Here is a 22,846-nt window from a genome sequence, read left to right as displayed (position 1 = left end):
TGCCACAAGCTTTGAGGATGTGGACAGGAGCTGTGAGGGGTGGACATGAGCTGTGAGGCAGTGGACATGAGCTGTGAGGGGGTGGACACTGCTACCTACAGGCTGTGAAGATCTGGACGTCCTCAGCATGCAAGGCTGAATGTCCCACACTGACAATCCCAGGGCTGCTATGGGTCTGCTTATCCCACTGTCTCCCTCTACCCCACTGCAGGGCATGCCCGCATTATCATCCCTTTCTCTAGAGGAGGGGACGGGCTGCCAGGCAGAGCCCCACTACCCTCACTGGCACAGGTTTTTCTCTGAACCCATCACATGGATGATCTCAGAGTGTTAGTTTCACGACAGAGCTCAAAAGAGATCCTGCCATAGTTCCCAGTGACTCAGGGTCTAGTTCATATGGCCCCAAGCATGTCACGTGCTCCTGACACACAGCTTGATATGCATGTCATAGTCCAGGACAAATCCCAAACCAGTGTCATTCACTGAAGACCCCTCTGTCTCTGGGTGCACCTAGCCTCGGGTGTTCCTGCTTGCAGCAGCCCAGGCCCCCACTGCCAATCACCTCTGTAGCAGGAAATGCAGATGCTGCTTGGCATTCCAGAAATGAGTAAAGATCTACAGAGATAAACTCCGCTTCCAGCCTGTGCATTCCATCAGGCCTGAGTAACCCAGGAAGCATCCCCACACAGCACAACATACCACATTAAACATCCCTGTAGCCGCTGGCCTGACCTGACTGCAGGACTATTATCTGCATTGCCTTAAATTTTTAAAATAAAGAAGGCCTTTGTGCGCCACATGCTGGTGGTAGCACAGCCCCGGCCCTTAGGGTGCAGAGACTCGCCTGGGGCTCTCAGCGAACACAGGCGCTGTCTCAGGGTGCAGTGCTCACAAGACAAAGTTGAAGCCTACAGACAGAGACCTCGAGCTGTAAATCAACCACAGGCAGAGACAAGCAACCATACACACTCCGTGGCCTGAAAAGTGACGTGAGGGCTGAGGAGATGCGCAGTGGTTAAGAGCACTGGCTGCTCTTCCAGAGGACCTGGGTTTCAGCACCCACATGGCAGCTCACAACAGTCTGTAACTCCAGTTCCAGGGATATGATGCCTGGATATGAAGCCTCTTCTGGCTTCTATGTGCACCAGGCACACATGTGGTGTACAGATATACATGCAGGCATATAAAACAAACACTGTGTGTGTGTGTGTGTGTGTGTGTGTGTGTGTGTGTGTGTGTGTGTGTGTGTGTGTTTTGAAATGACCAGGAAGGGGAAATGTTGGAGAGCTTTTCATGTAGTCCTCTGCAAGGCCTTGTACCTGGCAGAGGTGGGAGTCTGGTACCTCTGGGAAAGTCACGTTCCTGAATTTCAGTCACAGGGCCTGATGGTACCTTGTACAGGCCATTTGGCTCATCTGAGCATACATCATACATGGTAGGGGACCCCTCTGGTACACCAAAGACTCAGGAGCCATGCTGATCCAGCAGGCTTGGGATCTAGCAGACGCAAACACTGGCTCTGTTCCCCCAGGTTCCTCTCTCCATCTCCCAAAGTGAGTTCCAAAGGGAGCCAGGTAGGGTAGTCATCGTCACACTCCTGAAGGTAGAGGTGCCAGGTGCCCTTGCCTAGGCTGCTCTGCTCCCAACCAGAGCCTTCAGTTACCATCCCACTGTCTCTACAGCAATGGCACTGAGCATCCCCGACACCTGAAGGAGTTCACCAGCTTCCATCTCCTACTGATGTTCCTCCATGGGGCATGTTCCTGCAGTGTCCCGAGTGCTCTTGGGAACGTGAGTAGTAACACACTGGGGGGGGGGGGGTTGAATAGTGCCCTTCCCTTCAAAAGAAATCATACCTGCTTAGAACTCGAGTTAATTTGGAAATGGGTTTGTGTAACAAATGACCCAAGTCTGACAAAGGACAATCTGTAAGACAAAGGAGGGATAAGCACCTGGAGGAGATGCTCAGTGATGATGGACAGAGCTTGGACCAAGGACCACCCAGGTCCAGCATAGAGGAGGCAGGAAGTAACCTCCTAGAAGGTACTGAGGAATACAGCCCTGCCCACACCCAGATTTAACTTCCAGCCTCCAAGAGTGGGTGCTCTATGCTCCTGAATTTGTGGTGGCATAAACCACTTGCTACAGCAACCCCAGGACAGAAACATACTCCTGGAAGATATGGCAGGTCTCAGCACAGAGACAAGAGGGCCTGGGGACTCTGTGAGCATCTATGAGCATGACTGAGCAGGGGCCTCCTGGATACCTTCCTTGAGATACATCAGAATGGTTCAGTACATGCTACTCCTGAAGCTCTCGGGATGCAGAGACCCAGGACTGATGAAGGGGGTCTTTTCTAGGGGCCTGTGAAGGAGAAGAATAGTAGCTTTCCCAAGCCAGGGCCTTACCAGGGAGGTGCTGTGGGCCATGGTCTCCATGGAAGACAAGGAAGCAGGGAAGTGTCGACAGGCACAGCTCCAGCCAGCAAGGATGGGGTTCGGAGCCTTGATACCTTCCCCACACTGAGCCCCCCACCCAAGAAAGATCAATGACAGCCTAGTCAGTGAGGGGTTGACAGAGCTTCAGGCTCAGAGGGGGGACTGTGGCAAGGACAGGGCCTGATGACCTGAACTGGGGCTGGTCCTTCTTCTGTGGCTGTAAGACCTCACCAAGGTCATGCTCAGCAACAGCTAAGTCTGTGTAGAGCTAGGATTTTATTTTCTTTTTTATGATTTTAAAATTATTTTGTGTGTGGGTATTTTGCATGCATGTATGTCTATGTGCTTCACATGTGTGCTTGGTATCCAAGGAGGCCAGAAGAGAGTGTCAGATGCCATGGAGCTGAAGGTACAGACGGTTAGGAACTGCCATATGGGTGCTGGGGATCCAGGTCCCCTGGAAGAGCAGCCAGAACTTGTAACCATTCACCTATCTCTCTACTTCGCAGTTTTAAACTGTCCCACCCTGATGCTCCCAGAGAGAGAAAGCATTAGAAGGGGCAGAGGCTAGTGCTTGATCCTTCCCAGGACACACCTGACCAGTCCCTAGAGTTGGATCCTGTGATTTGTGCTCTGGGATTAGAGAGAGAGAGAGATGTCTCTTTCCTGTGGACAGCAGAGCCTACATCACGTTCACCTCAAGACCCAGCTGAATTAGGGCAGCACATAAATAGGAGTTTCCGGTGGCTGTGGTTGGTCAGACAGATGTAGAGCATACCTCAGCAACATCTCCAATGGCAAAGATGTGAGGGACAGAGGTGGCCTCCTGGGCATCCACAACAATCTTCTGATTCTCAGGGTTGACATTTACACCAGCCTTCTCCAGATTCAGATTTCTAGTTTCTGGAACTCGCCCTTAAGGAAAAATAGAGAGAGTTGAAAGATTTAGGTCAGCAATTTTGATGTGGGTTCCTTTTATTTAAAATATTTCAACCAGGCCAGGCAGCGGTGGCATATGCCTTTAATCCCAGCACTCTGGAGGCAGAAGTAGGCGAATCTCTGTGAGTTCGAGGCCAGTCTGGCCTATAGAGTGAGTTCCAGGACAGACTCCAAAGCTACACAGAAAAAACCTTGTCTCGAAAAAAAAAAAAAATCTTTTTTTTTCAACCAGATATAGTGACACACACATGAAATCCCAGCTCTTGAAAGGCTGAGGGCGGTAGATAACAAGTTCAAGGCCAGCCTGGGCTACATATACACACTATCTAAACAAAACAAAACAACAACAACAACAACAAAAACCCAGGGCTGGCTAGGCAATGGTGGCACACGCCTTTGATCTCAGCACTGAGGAGGCACAGCCAGGACTACATAGAGAAAGCCTGTTTCCAAAACAAGATTGAGGATACAGGTCAGCAGCAGACCAAATAGAGGTTCTGGTTTGAGTTCCTGTACAATACATAGATCAGTCAACCAATAAATCATCTAACAAACATTTCTCAGAGCTGGGTTCTATGGCTGGCCTAGGATCCCAGCTACTTTGAGAGGCTAAGGCAAGATGTCTTGAGCACAGGAGTATAAAGCTGTCTAGACAACCTAGCAAGGCTGTCCCTAAAAGACAAGACAAACAACAATAACAACAAAACAGACGAACAAACAAAAACAATTTCTCAGAGTGGCCACTTAGAAACTGAAAAGCCTGACTGCGCAGGGGCAGGAACTGAGGGGACTGTAACAGCCTCTGGCTCAAAGACGGAATGTTCATCAATGTCCTTTGGTAACTCTGACAACTACTAACCTTGTGCTATTCAGTACACTTTTGTGCCTGTGGGTACCATCCACTAAAGATGATATCCCTCTAGGGTGCTGCTTTCTGAAACATGGGTAAGGATCAGATGCCTTCTGACACAATTGTAGCTTGACAGTTTGTGGGTGCCAGACTTAGAATCTTCCACACACACCCCTCCCCTGAACCAGTATGGCTCTGGTTTCAGAATCAGGAGAAACTAGCCCTCCCTTGGAGGGGAATGGTACTATAGACATCATCAGTGCCAGGCCCTGACCACCTTAACTTTCTTGCTCCCTTCAAGGTCTTCTTAAATGTAGACAGGACTCCCTGGCTCTTTCCTTCTTCTCTGGAGAGCCATCCATACAGCTTCTTCCCAAGACAACTGCCAGGTCACCAGTCCCTCTGTGCAGAAAGACCTGTCTGTTTCCTGTGAACTTCAGTGTTCCCAGCTACACAGGGGACCAGCGTGGGACCCAGACAAGCATAGGTTTCACAGGGAGACCACGTTGTTGCCCTGGCCGTAGGCCCTTGAATTGTGTTTGGATTTCAGCACAAGCAGCCCTGATGTTCATGACAAGAGAAACTCCTGACGCTAACTGAGAGGGCCTTAGAGATGGAACAGGCACAAGTCTCCAGTACAGAGAATATGCATCCCCCTTGTAAAGACAGGGTGCATGCACGTGCGTGCACACACAGACAGACAGACAGACAGACACACACACACACACACACACACACACTTGCTGAAGAAATCAATGAAAAGATTAAAAGCAGCGTCCTACAGAAAGGAAGGCGGTCAGGTGTGGTGATGCACGCCTTCCACCACAGTACTCAGCAGACGAGACAGGAGGATCACTGAAAGCTCCAGGCTGGTCTAGGATGCAGAATGGGTTCCAGGCCAGCCAGGGGTACCTTGCAGACCCTGTCTCAGGCAAAACAAACACAGGAACAAGGAGTAGAAGACAGTGGGACCGAAGTGAAAATGCTTGTCTAAACACAGCTTTGACACTTTTTTGATGCTTATACATAGTATATATATTCAAAACAGACATTAACACAGGAAAAAAAGTTCTAAAAACCACAAATTTAAACAAATGAACCAAAAGGCTGTAAGAGAGCAGATGACAGAATCGCTACAGTCCTCTCAGCCCCCTTGGGGACAGTTCCAGGACCCCCTTCCCAAACCATGAATCCACACCCTGATGCTGTGCTATAGAACACAGTGGAGTTCACACACAGCCTGCCCCACCCTCTATGCCCTTGGCCCCTCTCTAGATGACTCCTGGGACCTAATTCGTTGCCAGTGCCATGTGAGGAGCTGCTATGCTGTCACTAGGGGACCAAGAAAATATGGCGTCTATGTGCTCTGAACAGTGCAACAACAAGATTTTTTGGGTTGGGTATTTTGCTCAGTTGGCAGAGTGCCTGTCTAGCATGTATGAAGTCCTGGGTTAAATTCCAGAACCATAAATCAAGTGTTTATTTACACATGCCTGTAATCCCAGCACTGGGGTTATATGGGGGTGTAGAAGCAGGAGACCAGAAGGTCAAGATCCTCCTTGGCTATGCAGTATGTTTGTGGCCATCCTGGGTGACATGAAAAAACAGCAACAGACAAACATCGGCAGAACCCCTGCCTCACATGCACAAGGTTTCATTGCCAGCACTAATAAAAACATATCTAACCCTCAGTGAATCCAGAGCTGTGGAAATCCACAGATGCACAGGCCAATGGTTCTGAAGAGACAGAGAAGCTCGTGTTTACATGGTGTGGACTCTATCTTAACGTGAAGATACAAAGATATCTATGTGCCATTCAAGGAGGAGTGTTAACATCCTGGAATGTCATGGTTTCTTCTCTTTTATAAAATATGTAGTTCTTGACCACAAAAAAAGGCCTTAAGCCAGAGCCCTGGAGTGGGCCTGGTTTTAGCCTGGGTTCTTTAACACTGCCCGCCCAGGGAACCAGGCCCCACAGAGCTGCAAGGACGTAGCTGAGCGTGAGCAAAGACAGGCTCCCACAGGTTGCAAGGGAGGACACCACTGGCCTGGGTGACCACGGGGAGGTGGTTCTCTCCTAGCTGTGTAAATCGTGGGGTGTCTCGGTTCATGTGGGCCCCATATGAACTGGCTGGCACTTCCTCACATGGTTCTTTACTGGGTGGGCACTCTTCCACTTCCCCAAATGCCTGGGACTCCTGTGAAGTACTTGCCCCTCTTTGCCCACCCTGGATGCCTCCTCCAGACAGGCTCCGAGTGTCACCTCTCACCAATAGATAGATAGACATGGATAGACAAGGCCCTCTGTCTCCAGAATTTACCAGGATAGCCTGCAGTAGGTACTGTATAAGGAGCATGCTAACTGGAGCCAACAGTGAGAGTAAGCAAATTTATGTCCTGCCCAGACCCTCAAAATAGGCCTGAGACCCACCTCACCAGGCAGCCAGTAATGGTGCTGAACAAGCAGGCTGGTAGCCCGGTCTCCAGACCACAGTCCTCAGCTTGCTCTCTTCGGCACACCCCCTGTAGCTGTCCAGCAAACTGCTCAGAGCTGAGAGGAGATGGGCTTTCAGATGGTCTGACAGCACCATGCTCATCCTTAGCCCCAGCTTTTGGGTGCAAAGCCCAAACCGGGATGGGACAGGCTTGTCTCTCTTGGTGTCAGTGTGTCTGTCCTCTCACGTTCCATACAGTTCTGGGCCTTCAGGGAGGGTAGCATATGAGCTCTGCCATAGCTCAGCTGTCAGGGGAGGTCTCCTTTGCCTTGAATCCCAATGATGGTGGACCCTGAGGGGGTGGATGTCCCTCAGAGCCACAATGCTTATGCTGCTCAAGAGCTCCAGACAATTCCCCAGTGACAGAGGTGATCTGGCATCAAAGGCATAGTTCCCACAGTTCTTGGTATCTGGGACAAGCTAGACTTCAGTGTGCAATGTCCAGGAAGTGGGTGGCGCCCACCTAAACATCTGGCAGATGAAGCTTTAAGTCTCCAGCTGTTATGCTGGATGGGGAAGTCAAAACACTGAGACTCAGCTAAGCCTGGCTGCTATAGTTGGCTTGGGCCTGGCTCCAGCCTCTTGGCACTGCTCAGCCACAGGAACCGGGAGTGGGCAGGCAGGCACCACGGGGATCAGCCTCGACTCAGGCAGTGGGAGGCCACATCAGAGGAAGGAGCTGGGCCCTATGGGTAGGGCTGGAGCCCATGAGATGAGGCAAAGGCTCTGTAGGTTAGGGGCCCGTGGCTCAATCTTTGGGTGTCTTCTCTGGCTGCTGAGTCCAGCTTGCTGCACTCACTGCCTCCTGGTAATTGTGCTGGAACTGGAGTGGCCAAGGGACAAACTGGTGGCCTGCTCTACGCAGGACGCACTACATCATGATCTCTCCTACATGTATACCCACCTGATCCTGTGAGGCCAAGAGCATCTCTTCGTGCTCCTTGTGGTAACTATGGTAACTACTGATCTTGCAGATACCAAGGAAGTCTGTACCAAGGTCCTTATGATATAAAGATACAGTAAAAAGATGCTTAAGACAGAGATACATTCTGATAAATGTGTCATTGAGTAGTTTGACACTGTGTAAAGATAGAGTATTCTTACACAAATCTAGATGCTCTAGCCTACCTCACAGGTAGACCTGTGTGGTCCACATGTGTAGCCTTTTGTTCCTAGGCTACAACTGCATACAACACTCACTACAGGCAACTGTAGCACAGCAGGTCTGTGCCTCTAAACAGGTTTATTTCCATACACAGTGCCACAGCACTACAACAGCCTTGGAGCCACTGTGCCATAGGAGGTTTTTTAGCACTGGGATAATCTTCCAGGAAGCCTGGTTCAGACACACAATGCATACATCTGAAAGTAGTACCAGGAGAGAAGGTGGGGAGGAACTAAGTACCCGTCATGGTCTATTGCAAAGCCAAGATTTCCTAAGCCATGTTGTATATATACATTTGGGAAGTGCAGGGACGTGTGAGCCAAGTCTGCAGTGTGGGGAACACACTGGATAGAGGAGCAGACAGTGTGGCAAAGAACTTGGCTAGTGTGTAGCAAATGCTTCTGGAAGGGATGGTAGAAGAAGCGGGGGAAGGGCCAACATAGGCAGCCATGGCTACACTGAGGCCTAGAAAACGGTTATCAGTACGGCCCAGAGGCCAGAGAGCCTGCCTCTCCCCAGGCATCCTACATTGTGGGACCATTCCCTGAAACTGAGGCAATCCCTGCAGCCAGGGCACAGACCACCAGGAACAGACACAGCATCACAGCTCCCTCAGGCTCTGCTCTCTCGATTGGGATCAGAGCTGGGTCCAATCTCCCTCCTGGCACTGATGGCCCATCAGAGATGGAGGCACCTCCTGAGCTCAGGTCTCAAACCCATGGAAAGTGGAAAACAGGTGCCGGGTGGCAACCCAGGGCTCATCCACCTAAGCAGGTGGCTCTAGGCACTCTAGACCCAGTGGCACATTCACAAAGTGAGAAGCCAGGTGCCAGCCAACATGCTGAGCGGTGTCCCCAGCAAACACTGTGCTCAGGCCATGCTGGAGGGCAGCCACATTCATCAGTGTGTACTGTGCTCAGTACCTCTCCAGAACCTGCTGTGCCAGAGCCAGTTAGCTCAGTCGGTTTTTGTGGTTTCATCCCCCAGCCTCAGCACTAGGGCAAGTGTGGTGGTGGCAACATGCTCCTGAACAGGAAGACATTTGGGGGCTCCCGGAGCTCTAGTGCCCGGACTCCAGCAGGAAGGAGACCTGGAGCATACCATGCTGTGAGTCTGTTGGTGTCTCACTGCTGACCCTCAGAGGAAGGGAAGCTGGACTGGAGGACAAGGCTGCCAGCTTGCAGCAAGTAGTTGCTTTTTGTTTGTTTGTTTACACTCTGGCCTTGGCACAGCACCTCCCTGCTGTTTTAATTTGCACTTCTCTGATGACTAATACAACTGTTTTCTGCCTCCTATTTATTAAGGGCATTTCTTTTGCAAACTGCCAATCCCTGACTTTGCCTGTTTTCTTTCTTGCCTTATAAGAGCTTCACATGTGACTGATACATGGTGCTCTATCATTTCTTCTACAGTGAAGGCATTCAAACACAAGTTCAAATGCACACTCTTCCTCTCCTCTGAGTAAATGCAGACATAGGCCCAGAGTATGTGTGCTGAGAACCTCTGGCTGTCACTTCCACAGCACCCCCCACCACACACACACACACACACACACACACACACACACACACACACCTCCAGAAGCCTGCTGTTGTCCCTCCTGAAAAGTTGACCCTTCCCCAGGAGGTGGCTGGAGAAGGCAGCAGGCCGAATGAATGATAATGCAGCCATCAGTCATTACCACCTATCTGCTGGATACAGGGCTGTGCAGGCAGAAGGCCACAGCAGCACCCTGCGCCTCTCTGATCCCCGCTAGTTAAACGAGCATGCCCTCCAATTTCATGCCTGCCTACAGCACATGTTCCCACCAGGGAAAGGCAATCCGTGAAATGAGGTGAGATTTAAGTGCCAGCAGGAACAGGGAGGGCGAATGAAGGGCTGTGACCCAAACTAATATGGCCACACCAGGTGGCACAGAGTTGGACAGAGAAGTGCACACTGTGGCCTTGAGACAGTCTGAGGTCCACAGAGGCCTGTATGGAGAGCCTAGGCAACTATGCCATGAAGCCCCCAGTGCTGCTCCAATGCACTGAGCCTGGCCGACTGCTTGCCTGTTCCATTGAGGCTGTTTTGTTTTTAAATTGCTTTTCACCTTCTCATCTGTGTTCACGTGTTCTTTCTGCAGGCAGGTTTTCATGTAAACCACGCTAGTCTCTGGCTCACTCTGTAGCTGAGGATGATCTTAAACTGATTCTCCTGCCTGCCTCCCCAGTGCTGGCATTACAGGTATGTGCCTGTTGATACCCAGTTATATGAAGCTGAGGACTCAATCCAACTGAGTTACATCCCTAGCCTTTTCTTTGACTCTTTTTTGGGGGAGGAGTATGGGGGAGTAGGGTCTTACTCTGTAGCCCAGGCTGGCTCCAAACTCCTTATCTAGCCCATGTTCCCCTTGGAATCGTGGCAATCCTTCTGTCTCAGAGCACAGGGTTTACAGGTGAGTGCCACCAGACCAGCTCCCTTCTTTGTTTAATCATTTACTTAGTCCTGAGGATTGAACCCGGGACCTCCAGCATGTTAAATATGTCTACTGCTAAACCCCAACCTCTTCTTCCCTTCCCTCTCCATCCTTCTCTTTTTCTATTATGGCCCTGACTCAATACACCTTAGGCCCATCTACAGCTGTGAGGGTCCTAGGAACACTCGAATACCTGTGAGACCCACAGTGAGACTCCAGGCTCGGCTGTGTCCACATTCCTCTCCTCTTCAGTCTTAGCTTAGCACTCAGTCCCGGGGACCAAGCCGCCTCTCAAAACCTCCAGGCAGCCCAAGGCTGCCCCTCCTCTTTGCTGAGCTCAGAACATTCCTAGTGATAAATGTCCACCCTGTGGAGCTTGATTCTGTTTGTTCTACCCCTTCCCCTGCTGTGTGACTGTAGGTCATGTGGACATGTCATTTGCATATATACAAATGGGTAGTCCTGGGTGTGGATGGAGAGCCACACTATATAGCTCATCCTGGGCTCAGGTTGAGCCCTAAACACTAGGTGTCCCCACACAGCTTCCCTGGGCCCTGCCTCCCTGGTTGTGGGCCAGGTGCACATGTCAGGTGGGTGACCAGTATAGCCTCCACATGGGGTCAGACGGAAGCTGGGAAGTCTAGCTCCAATGCCTAATAGCCAGGACTGCCTGGCTGCTCACACAATATCTCAGGGGCTCAGACCTGACTTCACTCAGGCAGATGACGATGACAATGAAAACAATATACTAGGTTCTCCAAGATGAAGCCTGAACAGGAAGACATGGCTTGGTGGTCTGGGGTGAGCATCAGGAGAATTCCTCCCCCAGGTCTTACCTGTCACTCTACCTCTCTAGGCAGGTTCCTCAGACAGACACACTGTCATCCCCAGCTCTTAAGATAATAGGGACACCGGGCAGTGGTGGCGCACACCTTTAATTCCAGCACTCGGGAGGCAGAGGCAGGCGGATCTCTGTGAGTTCAAGGCCAGCCTGGTCTACAAAGTGAGTTCCAGGAAAGGCGCAAAGCACACAGAGAAACCCTGTCTTGAAAAACCAAAAAAAAAAAAAAAAGGATAATATTGACTATGTAAGTGCAGCAAGGCCCCTGTTCCACACACTGGGAAGGAGTCCTGTGACCCAGGAGTGAATGTGCCACAGCCTTGTCATCTTTCCTGGGCAGGAACAGAGAACTGCCTGGATGTGCTCTGGCAGCCTAGGGGCAAAGGTCAATCTCTACTCAGTTTCCCCAGGCTGTTCTCCAGAAGCTCCACATGTCTTCCTTAAAACCAAATCTCAGCTCAGCTCAAGTACAGCCAGGCCTCAGAGAAGGCATCCGTTGGGCTGTCCTGGGCCAGCTCCCCAGACAGCACCAATTCAGGCCACAACTGGTTAACTCCTGGCTAGGCAGAGCAGCTCCCGCCTGCCTGGACTACAGGCTGACTGTCTTCACTCAGCGCTGTAATCGGCACATCTGCAGACAGGAAATCCTCCTCGCTGAGGTTCCCAGTCTATTATCTGAGACACCTGGTGTGGGCGGGTGATTCAGAGACAAACAATGAGGGCCCCTGCACAGCAATTAACTGCTTTAACTGCTAATATGTTTAATCCACCACTGCAGATCAAGGCTGTGTGGAGAAAAAGGCTGCCTGCCCCTCTTGGCTTCCAGGGTGCAGCACCACTTTGCCATGGCTGCACCTCACATTCTCACCGACTACAGAACACTGGCCTGGTCAGGTACAGTGTGCTGGGGCCTCTCCTGGCCATGGGTGTCACGGGGGCCTGGAAGAGCATCCATCCCTTTATTAAATGTCCCTCAAAGTCCGTCTTGTTGGACACATTACCAGCTGCTTGGATGGGAAGCACGATCCACAGAGATGTCTGAGGTACCAGCTCTGCAGCCGTGTGTTTTATTTTAACCTCCTGGGGTGCATCACCTTATAGCAAGCAGGAATAATGCTTCGTTAAAGGTTTATCAGTGTGAGCTGCAGAAAACAGTCCCAGTTGTTCAAGTGGGAAGTGGCTCCTGAATGTTTACAAAACCTAGCTCAGATGGGGTGGTGAAGTCAGCACATGCCCGTGCGCCAGCCCCACCACCCAGAAGGCGTGCCAGAAACCACTGCCGCCACTGCCACAGCCCTGGGGAAGCAGGGTCAGAGGCCAAGGACTTCGAAAAGCTTCCACCCCCAGCATCAATCACTCCCACAGCGTGTCTGGGGGATACTCTTTTTGAAAACAAAAAAAGTAGAACAGGCTCCCAGCAAGGGAGGGACAGAGGCTCCGCCTGAGGAGGACCCCCTGGAAGCCAGGGGACCCAGGCTTTGAAAAGGCACAGACCCTTTGCAAAGGCATCAGGCCGCATGGCTGAGTGACAAGGGTGGGCATGGTGACACGCTCTGGTGGCCGAGGGCTTGGGAGACTAAAGCAGGAAGACTGCCCAGTTTGGGCTACGTTATGAGATCAAATCAGCCTGGACTGTGTAGTGAGGCCCTGTCTCAAAAAACAAATCAAACAAGCAAAAACAATAAAGGCAGGACAGGGTTCCCCGTGCCCAAGGTGAGGTACAGAGAACGGGGCGGGCGGGAAGAGCTGTCTCCTCCTCACCATTCATGATACACCAGACATTGGCTCTAGGATGTCATCTATTCTTTTGTGCTGTTCGTAACGAGCTCATTTCAAGATTTTATGATGAGACCAAGAGCGAACTCTTTGGTGACTGGACAGCTTTGGCTAGGGCGATGCTGTATTTGTGCTGGGGCACTCAGATCCACATTCACACCCCTCTTCTGTGTGATCTGAACCATTGGTCCATCTCCTCTGGATTCAACCTCATTTTTTATTTCTATTGAAGAACTCAGAAAAAAGTTAATCTCCAGAAGCATGTTGCTTTGTGATGCAGCCCTGTTCCTTAGAAAGCCCATTCTGGGGCCTATTTTGCCTTGGACAACCCCTCTGCCACACCTGGAGACCACTTATCTCATTGAGATGGAGCAAAAGGAGGTTTCAGAGGGTGATCTGGTTTCTGAGCCCTGCCTGGCTCACATCAGGCATACTCCAGAGACCCAGATAATCTGGGACAAAGCCCTAAGTTTCTATTGATCCAGGTATTCCCTGTGTCAATGTGTAAGTTCATAAGGAAGCCAGGAAAACTAGAAGCCCAAACCAGAAGGTACTCACACTGAGGTGGGCAGGGATGTTCACGTGGGGACGTGGTGTGCATATATTACCCTTACCAATAAGGACCCATGGTGTCCATGAGGACCCCATTCACCACGGTCTGTGTGCTGGTCTCCCAGCAGGCTTGTGACAGGAGTAGCATCTTGGATCTCTGTTCTCACCATTGGCCTCCGGGTGAGCCTCCACAACCCTCATCACATCTGAAGCCTTATAAACCCAGGCCCTGTAAGTATTCCCCTGGCTACACCTTCCTTCTCCCTAGCAAAGTCAGCAACAGCTAGGTATGTACAGCCTCACCTGCTAGGCCTTCATCCCCACAAAAAACTGGGCTACCATCCACGGAAAGCAGAAGGACGAGAGCAAGGCTATGCAGTGACAGCAACACACACTGCTAGGACAGGACCTGGGCCTGGGACACGCTAGGCAAGCCTCTGTTAACGAACCACATCCTCTGGCCTGTATCCACACAGCTGGCTTGTGGACATTTGTGCTCACTGCACTAGTACTGACAATCGCCAAAGGTGAAGACAGCCTGCATGTCCATCAACAGATGGATGGGTAAACAAAACGGTTCAGCCTTAAAGAGGAAGGAAATTATGACACATGCTAGCACATGGATAAACCTTGAGGACATTATAAGTGACTCGGGCCAGGAACAAAAAGATAAACGCAGTATGAGTCCATTTATGAGTTCCTGGAGTCGTCAAGTTATGGTAGAAAGTGCAGTGGTGGGTGCCGGGCAGGAGGGCAGGGAGAAGCTAACACGCAGTAAAAAGTGGCTCTGGAGTGGGGTGATGCTCTGCAAACAGATGGTGGTGGTGGCTCACAGTGGTGTGCATGCCCTTAACGCCACAGAGCTGAGCACCAAATAATTAAAATAGAACGTTTATATGTATGACTACCATTTTTAAAACTTAAAAACATGTCACTGTGTGTTCCTGTGAAAACACATATATATGCAGGTATGCACATGTATGTGTACATATGTGTGAAGGCCTGATGTTAACCTCAGGTGTCATTCCCCAGGGGCTGTCCTCCTTGTCTTATGGAGACATGGTTGGCACTCACTCAACAAGCTAGGCTGCCTATCCAGCAAGCCCCAGGGGTCCACCTGCTTCTACCTCCCCAGCTCTGGAATGACAAAGTAGGCTCCACCAAACCCAGCTTTTGACTGCGGGTGCTGGGGAGCCGACTCATGCAGCAAGCACTGACCGACCGACCGACGGGCTCTGCAGCCCTCTGTGGATCATCCCCCCACGTATCATTTCTATGAGAAAAACACCTGGCTTAAATCAGAGATGACAGTGTATGCCTATAGTCCTAGTACTTGGGTCATAGGGGCAGGAAAATAAGTTCAAGCTCATCCTTGGCTACATATGTAGCTTGAGGTTATCCTGGGCTATGTGAGACACTACCTCAGAGTGAGCAAACAAAAAAAATCTAGCTTGAAATTATGTTATAAAGCAAACATCTAATTCATTCAAGATAGATCTATCAAGGTTTAAGCCCTATAGGAAATCCCTAGGATTTACACTGAAGACTTATAAACAATCTATGGAGGGGTGTGGAAGGCCTCACACACTTAAAAACAATCTATGGAGGGGTGTGGAAGGCCTTACACACTTAAAAACAATCTATGAAGGGTGTGGAAGGCCTCACACACCTTTCCTGAATGGTGATGCCTGGTGACACCACCAAATCTCTTCTTTGGTTTGCATTTCCAGAACAGCACATGGCAATGGGAAAGAAACAGAGGAATCGTGTGTTTGGGACAGCCAGGTGTAGGCACTGTGCCCACAGGCTTCCACGGTAGCCTGCAAGGTGTACCAGGCAGTGGCCAACCTGCTTGGGAGCCAGCAGAGTGGGGGACCTGGAGGTGCAGGGAAAGAAGGTGAAGACTCCTGTTCCAAGGGAATTTGGTTCTGCTGGTTTCCTTGAGCTAGAGACAGCGTATGTGTGGCTCGCCGCATCCTTACCTATGGCCCACAGGACAGTATCAAAGGTGCCTGTGTCTTCTCTGCCAGAGGCATGGTCCTCCCAGGTGACCTGCAGTTGGCCAGTTGGGAGTTTTTTGATGAGGGAGGGGACACAGCCTTTCAGGAATCGGGTACCATGAGATTCCATGTGGTCTGTGACCAATGATGACATTTGCTGCAAAGCACAAGAAGACACTTAGGACAGACCACTGCTGGCAATAGGCACGAAGAGAGCCCCTGGCCCTCCACCTTGCTCTTGAATGCCTGTTAGGGCCACAACAGGGTTCTGCCCAGAGAAGAAGATGGGGTACCCACCACCTACCTCTGGGTCCCCTTGTTCTATGATTCTGGAGGCTAGGTCGGGAGGCCAAGCTACCTCCTGGCTCCCAATTCCCAGATTCTGAGACCACTTCAGCCTCTTCTCTCGGTCATGGGATCTCTGCCCCGGTTCATCTAACTGGCCTTCCACTCCCTACCCAGTCCCCACCGGGGGTCACCCACATCCCCTCACTGCCATCAGGAAGCTGGGGGAGCTGACCGCAGGAAAGAGGTACAGGCCCAGGCTAGGGGGTGGCGAAGGTGTTGTAATCACCTCCCTGCCCACAGGGCCCCATGTATCACCAGGCCTAGCTTCAGCCGAGCCCAGTTCATAGGCAACTCTGCAAGCCAACAGAGACTAGACAATGCTGCCTGGGGGCATCAACAATCACCATCTAAATCCTGTGGCATCTGCCTAGGTGAGGTGCGTCATGCTGGACCACTTGGTTGAGGAGTCCTTCATATCAGGGTGCATATCTCAATTTGTCCCCGACAAAGGAACTGACTCACTAGCTGCTTAACAGTCTACATGCCACCAGATGCCTGATGGACGCAGACATGCAAGTCTCTGAGGGGAACTATGGGGCCTGCTCAGTGCCCAGCAGTCTCCTACCACCTAGCCTGAGAGTCCAGCGCTCTTCCTGTAGGCCCCTTTACCTCTGGCCTCCTCTATGTCTGCAGCCTGGCTGCTGCCAACATCTCCCCTGGCAGCAGGACACCGACAGCCCCCGATGTTGTGTCCCTGTAGAGGGGCTTGGCATGCGCACCCTCGGCTGTGGCGGCCCAGCTTTAGGATGCAGCCACACACACAGTTGCATGGGAAGGTATTTGTGGGGTAGGATGATGGAAGCAGGGGTCATGAGACTGTGGACCCAGTTCATCCCACGTTCAGCTGACTTTGCCCCGGCTTCTGTAATCAAAGTTTAACATGAGCGAGGACTGGATTGTCTTTGGTAGAGGACATAAAATATTTGGCATCTCAATTTTGGATTTTAATGGGTGACTTATTTTGGGGGATAGGGCATGAAATACTACTCAGGCTGGCCTCCACTCTTGGACTCAGATGATCCTCCTGCCTCAGCCTCTTAAGTGCCAGGACACCTGGCTTTTAAGGAACTGTTTCTAAAGATTCAGGCCTCTCCCCTAGGTCACACCTGCACCTGTTTGGGGCAGGGTAAGGTAGCCAAAAAAAAAAAAAAAAGAATGTGGCTTCATGGGAGGAGTAGAGCCCAGGTGGGAGTAGGGGTTCCTGGGCACTACCTGGTCAAAGCCTCGGAGAGGGATGCTGCGCATCATGACTGTGGTATCCAGTCCAATCCCCGTGAGGAAGCCAGCACACTCTAGGGCCACGTCTTCAGCAGCAGGCTAAGGAACACTAACTGATTGTGAGTTAGGGAGCAGAGGGGCAATAGAGCCTGGACCCTGCTCTACCAGCCCAGGACTCCTGTCCCTGCTCTGCACCAGAGAGCCCCGGGCCCCAGGTCTCAAGTGCAGCCTCAACTTCAAGCTCTCCCAACAGCACCCACAGGTCAGAGAGGTTTATGCCTCCATGGCCTTCCATCTGGCTCTGCTGTTTAGTCTCAGCCTCCAGGAGAGACAGTGGAGATTCAGTGGAGAGCTGCTGGCCAGACCTAAGAGACAAGAGTCTTGGGGTAGAGCCACAGAGCACTGCCCGTGGCCTGTGCTCCTATGCCCAGCCTTGGGACTTTCGTCTTCCCCTCTACATCCTGTCCTGACCCTAAGCACCCCAGAGCTCCCCTCTTGACCCTTCCTGATCTGACTGCTTCTCCTTCAGGGATGAGGTCGGATCAGGGCTGCTCTCAAGGGAGATGCTCATCACAGCCATAGTGACTGCCTTGCAGCCCTCTCCAGCTGCCCCAGCTGACTCAGTGTGAGGCTCAGGAAGTGGTAGCCTTCAAAGGTCAGCCTCAAACAGTTCCCTGGGCCCAGACCCCCAACCCTAACAGGTCCAGTTGAGTCACCACACAAGAAAACAAAGTATCTCCTGGGAGGGAGAATGGTAACAGGGCCAAGCATCATTCCGAAGGATGGCCATCTGCACTTTGGCAAAGGATACAACTGGCTCCAACCACCAACCTGAAGAAGAAACCAGCAAACAGCACACTAAGTACCAGCAGGGTCACATGCTGTTGTTCCAAGGCTGGGACAAAGATGGGCCCTGTAGCCTTCCTGCCCGGTACTCATAAGCCAATGACAGTTGAGGCTGACTGTTCAAACAGGTGGTGCCAAGGTATAGAACCCGCTTCCTAAAAGCTGCAGCTATGAAACACAACACAGCAAACAGTGCTATTGAACCAGCAAACTGCCTGGTGGTGAAGGGTACGTGGTCAGTGACAAGTGACACCTGGCCTGTGAAAAGCATAGGCAGCACCAGGTGCTGGTGGCCACATTGAGAGATGTCCCTCAGAAGCACAAGGCTTTCTTCTACTCCTCGGAGCCTCTTGAGCCAGGATGGAAGCAAGGACGACCTGGTAGGACACGGGAGGACCAGACTGGGGAGGAGGCGTATGGCAAGCAGCTTCTGTGAACAGAGCCCAGACCTGTCCCCACCACATGAGGGCCCAGGACCAAGATCTCTCCCCCCCTTCTCTCTCTCTCTGTCTCTCTGTCTGTCTCTGTCTCTGTCTCTCTCTCTCTCTCTCTCTCTCTCTCACACACACACACACACACACACACACGCACGCACGCACACACGCACACACGCACACACGCACACACGCACACACGCACCCGAGCCAGGATAAGACACTGTGACTCTTCTCTTGTGGTTAGCTCCACACTCCACATACACATACATGCATTCACACATACCTGCACATACAGGGACATGCAAACGTGAAAAGTCCTTTGCATGCACATACACACCGTAAACACACTAGCATAGACAAGTGGTCACACATACCTGTCCACATCCTCTCATATGCATACCCAGGCATAAACACACAGGCACATATGTGCACACTCATGCAAAAGGGCTGAGGAAACAAGGATTGCCAGCCAGGGCGGCTGCCTGTGGGTGGGCTCGTCAGATCACCCCTTCAGTCTTTGAACAAGAGCAGGTGATGTAAGGATGGATAAGCCTGATGTCAGTACTAATCCTGGCAAGTACTAATGATATAATTCCATTTCAAAAAGCGGCGGATCCCTTGGAATACTTGTGCAGGTGCCCTGCGGGAACCATCTGGCATGTGGCTTCTACACAGGAGCCGCGACAGAACCACACTGACTGGCTGAGTACAAGGTGGCCCCAGCTGGCCACACAACCCCACTCAGCAAGTGATGAATATGGACAGGGGATCCTGGGATCCCATGCAGACCAGGAGAACAGAGGCGCTTTCCAGGCCCCCAATGAACTGACAATGCCCAAGAAACATACACAGGATGCAAGTGTGCCTCTGTCTGCCTGCAAACGCCCACACAGGAGAGACTCTTTCCAAAGTATAAACCCAACGCTTTTTGGATTTGATGTATACAGTGAGAGGTCTGAGCCATTTAAAATGTGGAACCCGAAGTTGCTTTAGAAGCAAACAGAACTAGGCTGCTTTGGTCACGCTGCCTCACCTGGAGGACGGAAGCTCAGTCTGTGGGCATCCAACAAGCAGCACTTTTGCTCTAGCTCCCTGAGGAGCATGCAGTTCCCAGGCCCCACCTCCCAACAAGCTGTGGAGACCCAGCCTAGCAGGGCAACACCAGCATAGCCTTCTTTTGGTGACTGGGCCTCTCTGCTTATCTCAAGCTCCCTTCAGACTCTCCCCAGGCCAGCTTAGCCCCCGACCCCCATTCCTAGGCCCTCCTACCATATTGCTGAACATGGAGCAAGCAGTCTCCAGAACCTGATTCTTCTGTTTCTGTAGTCCACGTGTGCCTCCCAGCCTCCCACAAAGCAGGCTGGGTGTAGGAGATGGTGGGCAGGCAGCCAGGGATCACCATCTGCTCCCGCAGAGCCCCATGAGCACTGTGGACCTCCTCCTGAGGTGGCCCCACAACAGAAGGTGGGGAACCATTTCTCGGGTGCCCCCAGCCCTCAGGCTACCAACTCCAAATTGCCAACTCCAGAGCACACACAGGGAAGACAGACACCCACAGGCAGGCACATTCCTGCGGGTGGGGGAGTCTTGAGTATGTGCACTGAAATCTACAAAAGCTCACTTCTTGCTTGAATGGACAGTGACCTTGGGCCATTTATTTTATGAGCCAGGATGATAGTTAGCATTGGTTTACTCCACCTCTCCCTCTAATTGACCAATTAATGGGAACATTTATTCCTTGAAAGATGAACAAAAGAAGTCAGAGGACTGAAGTTCTAGGAATGGCCATGCATGCCTGTAATCCCAGCACTTTTGAAGTGGCGGTAGGAAGATCATAAATTCAAGGCCAACTTGAGCTGCATAGAGTTTGGAGCCAGCCTGGACCCTTGGAAAAAGGAGAGGAGGAGAAGGAGGAGGAAGAGGAAAGGAGGAGGAGGAAGAGAAGGAGGAGGAGGGGGAAGAGGAGGAGGAAGGGGAAGAGGAGAAAAAGAAGGAGGGGAAAGAGGAGAAGAATAAGGAGGAGGAGGGGGGTAGAAGGGGGAGGAGAAGGGGGAGGGGGAGGAAGGGGAGGAGACTGGAACAAAAGCTGAGACAAAACGTGAAGCTTCCAGATTCGGAGTCAGTTCCCAGAGGCTGGCAGCTGTAGACTGTTTCTACAGGCCATACTCACCCAGGACCAGCTACAAAGGCACAGTGACCAGTGTAGCTACCCAGCCACAGGGGACAGCAGAGCTGGTATCTGGAGGAAGGTCTGGGAGCCTGAGAGTTAACACTGTATTTAAAGACCCTGAGGCGAGATCTCTGCCTGCACAACCAGAAGTCACCATCCTATACCTGGTAGCCTGAACCCAATCTATGTGTGTGTGTGTGTGTGTGTGTGGGGGGGGGGTGATCTCTGTGCCTTTTAGTGCGCCAATACTCTCCATGGATGCATGACTACCGTGAGATTAGTCTAATCACAGGGTAGCTTGCTTGTCAGAACTGAAAGCCAGGAGGAAGCAGAAACACGGGCATTAACACAGACCTGTGAAGCTAGGCTTACAGGGTGTTCAGTCTGCCTCTCAGCCTGCAGGACCCTAATCCTCTCTCCGGGAGGCACACCCACACTGGTGACAGTCTCACAGGAGCACCTGGCCCCTTGGTAGTACTACCAGTCCAGGAAGTGCCAGTCAAAGCCGTGCGCCACAGACACCCCAGGAAAGCAGCTCCAGAGAGGAGCCACCACAAATCCTCCACCCTAGTGGAGCTGGCTCCAGATTTGTCTGGACCTGCCAGCTCCACCCAAACCTCTGGGGTCTGCCCTTGGGCCACGCCCTGAGTAGCGGGAGCTACCCAAGGTCCTGGCCCCACACAGGCAACAAGCCGAAAAGCTGAGAATCAAGTCCCAGGCTGGCAGCTGCTCTCGCTTCTGCCTCACCAGGGTATCACATGAAATAGACAGAAACTGGGCAGAAAATGAGAACGTTAGGAAGCCATGGCTCTAAGTGGTTATTCTAAGATAAAATGTACCTTTCTAACTCCTGTGTGCTTAGCACGGGAGAAAAATGGCCACAGTACCTTGGGCAGCTTCCCAACTTACGAGGGTCAGACCAAAGTTACTTCCAGACAACTCGGACGGCGGCATTAAATTGGCCCATTATAAGAATTCTCTGGTCCGGCATGCTGACCCACACCTGTAGTCATAGCACTCAGGAAAGTGAGGTGGGGTTGTCATGAAGGTGAGACCGGCTTGGGCTACAGTAGGCTCCAGCCTAGCCTGCATTAGAGACCCTGTCTCATAATGCAAAACACTCTGCTTCACAGTGTCCAGAGACAGAAAGCCTGAGGTTGGCACGGGCACATGGGAGTGGACAGTCATGGGCTGGCCTCAGCCACCACCGTTTCTAGGGCTAGTGTGGTGTGTAGCCAGGATGGTTTGAATGGGTCTAACAGCAGAGGCAGAGGCGGCCCCTAAGCTCCGTAAGTCTTTTGGGGACCAGAAGCAGTGTGAAGGGACAGCAGGAACAAAGCAGGTTGTGACTGTTACCTGGAAACAGCAGCTCAGCCCCTGGGGCTCAGGCCCAGGGTGAGAGGAGCTGCAGAGCCACGGCTCGCTCACTGTGGCCTCCTCATGGTCCTGAGTGTGCCAGCTCAGGGACCAGAAACCGAGCCTAGCAACAGCAGCCACTGATCAGCCTGCAGGGGTGAGGGGGGCGGAAGAGGGTGGCTGTGGGACCCTGTTTCATGGTTTGGGTATCTGGAAATACAGAAAAGAGGGGTCAGGAGTGCTGGGCCAGGTCAGTTGGGGTCAGGCTTGAGAGTCTGTGGGGCACCGAGGCTCTCTGGAGGTCTGGGCTTGCAGGAGACAGCCTGAGCTGCAGGGTTAGAGGCAGGGCCAGCTCTTGCCACTCCCTTGTCACCACACACCTGGTTCAGGCCCCACGATCTGTAAGTGAACTCCAATGTCAAGTCCTGCAGCCCTAAAGCAGGGCTCACTTTTCTCACCTCTACATCCTCCCGCTGTAGGGCCTTGCTAGATCAGTGGGACAGTTTTACCACAGGGGATCAGCTACCTTCCACACGCTCACTGCTCACACTGTCCTCTCTGGCAGTGGGTGCCTCTCCACGGTGGCCATTATCTCACCACCTACTCTTCCCTGTATTGTGGCCTCGCTACCCGCCTCCTCCCTTCTCCATCCAATGGAAAAGACAACCGGGCCCAGCACACACTGGTGGCTAGGTGGCCAAGACTGGGCAGGGGCCAACTTGCAGTCCTACCCTGGGCCTCATACTGCCCAGCCTCTGCCCCTCTAAGACAGGACAAGGAGTCTGAGACCACCTCTGCAAGCTCAGGGGTTCTTTCTATGAAGTTGCTAACAGCCTGGGTTCTAGCCAGGTGCTCCCTCTACTACAGTTGACAGGTGTGACCTGCCTGGCCAGCACCCAGCTGCTGGGTGAAGGCTGTCACTTAACCATGTCTCCTATGGATAGGGCTCAGACAAAA

At 52.0% G+C, this 22,846-nt stretch overlaps 1 protein-coding gene across 3 annotated transcripts in view; it reads right to left on the bottom strand.

Annotated features, from left to right (window-relative positions):
- Txnrd2 (thioredoxin reductase 2) overlaps positions 1-22,846 on the bottom strand; it is a 53,487-nt gene that overhangs the window by 6,628 nt on the left and 24,013 nt on the right. For all 3 annotated transcript variants that reach the window (XM_052740271.1, XM_052740272.1, XM_052740273.1), the window contains 4 exons: positions 17,892-17,911; positions 17,075-17,166; positions 15,497-15,671; positions 3,217-3,353 (listed from right to left, as the gene is read on the bottom strand). In XM_052740271.1, the coding sequence (XP_052596231.1) occupies positions 3,217-3,353; positions 15,497-15,671; positions 17,075-17,166; positions 17,892-17,911 (424 nt within the window). The remainder of the gene's footprint in view (positions 1-3,216; positions 3,354-15,496; positions 15,672-17,074; positions 17,167-17,891; positions 17,912-22,846) is intronic.

The sequence above is a fragment of the Peromyscus californicus genome, unplaced genomic scaffold, assembly GCF_007827085.1.
Source record: "Peromyscus californicus insignis strain IS unplaced genomic scaffold, ASM782708v3 Scaffold_16__1_contigs__length_79575227, whole genome shotgun sequence".
Lineage (NCBI taxonomy): Eukaryota > Metazoa > Chordata > Mammalia > Rodentia > Cricetidae > Peromyscus > Peromyscus californicus.
This window is presented reverse-complemented; position numbering and strand designations above follow the sequence as displayed.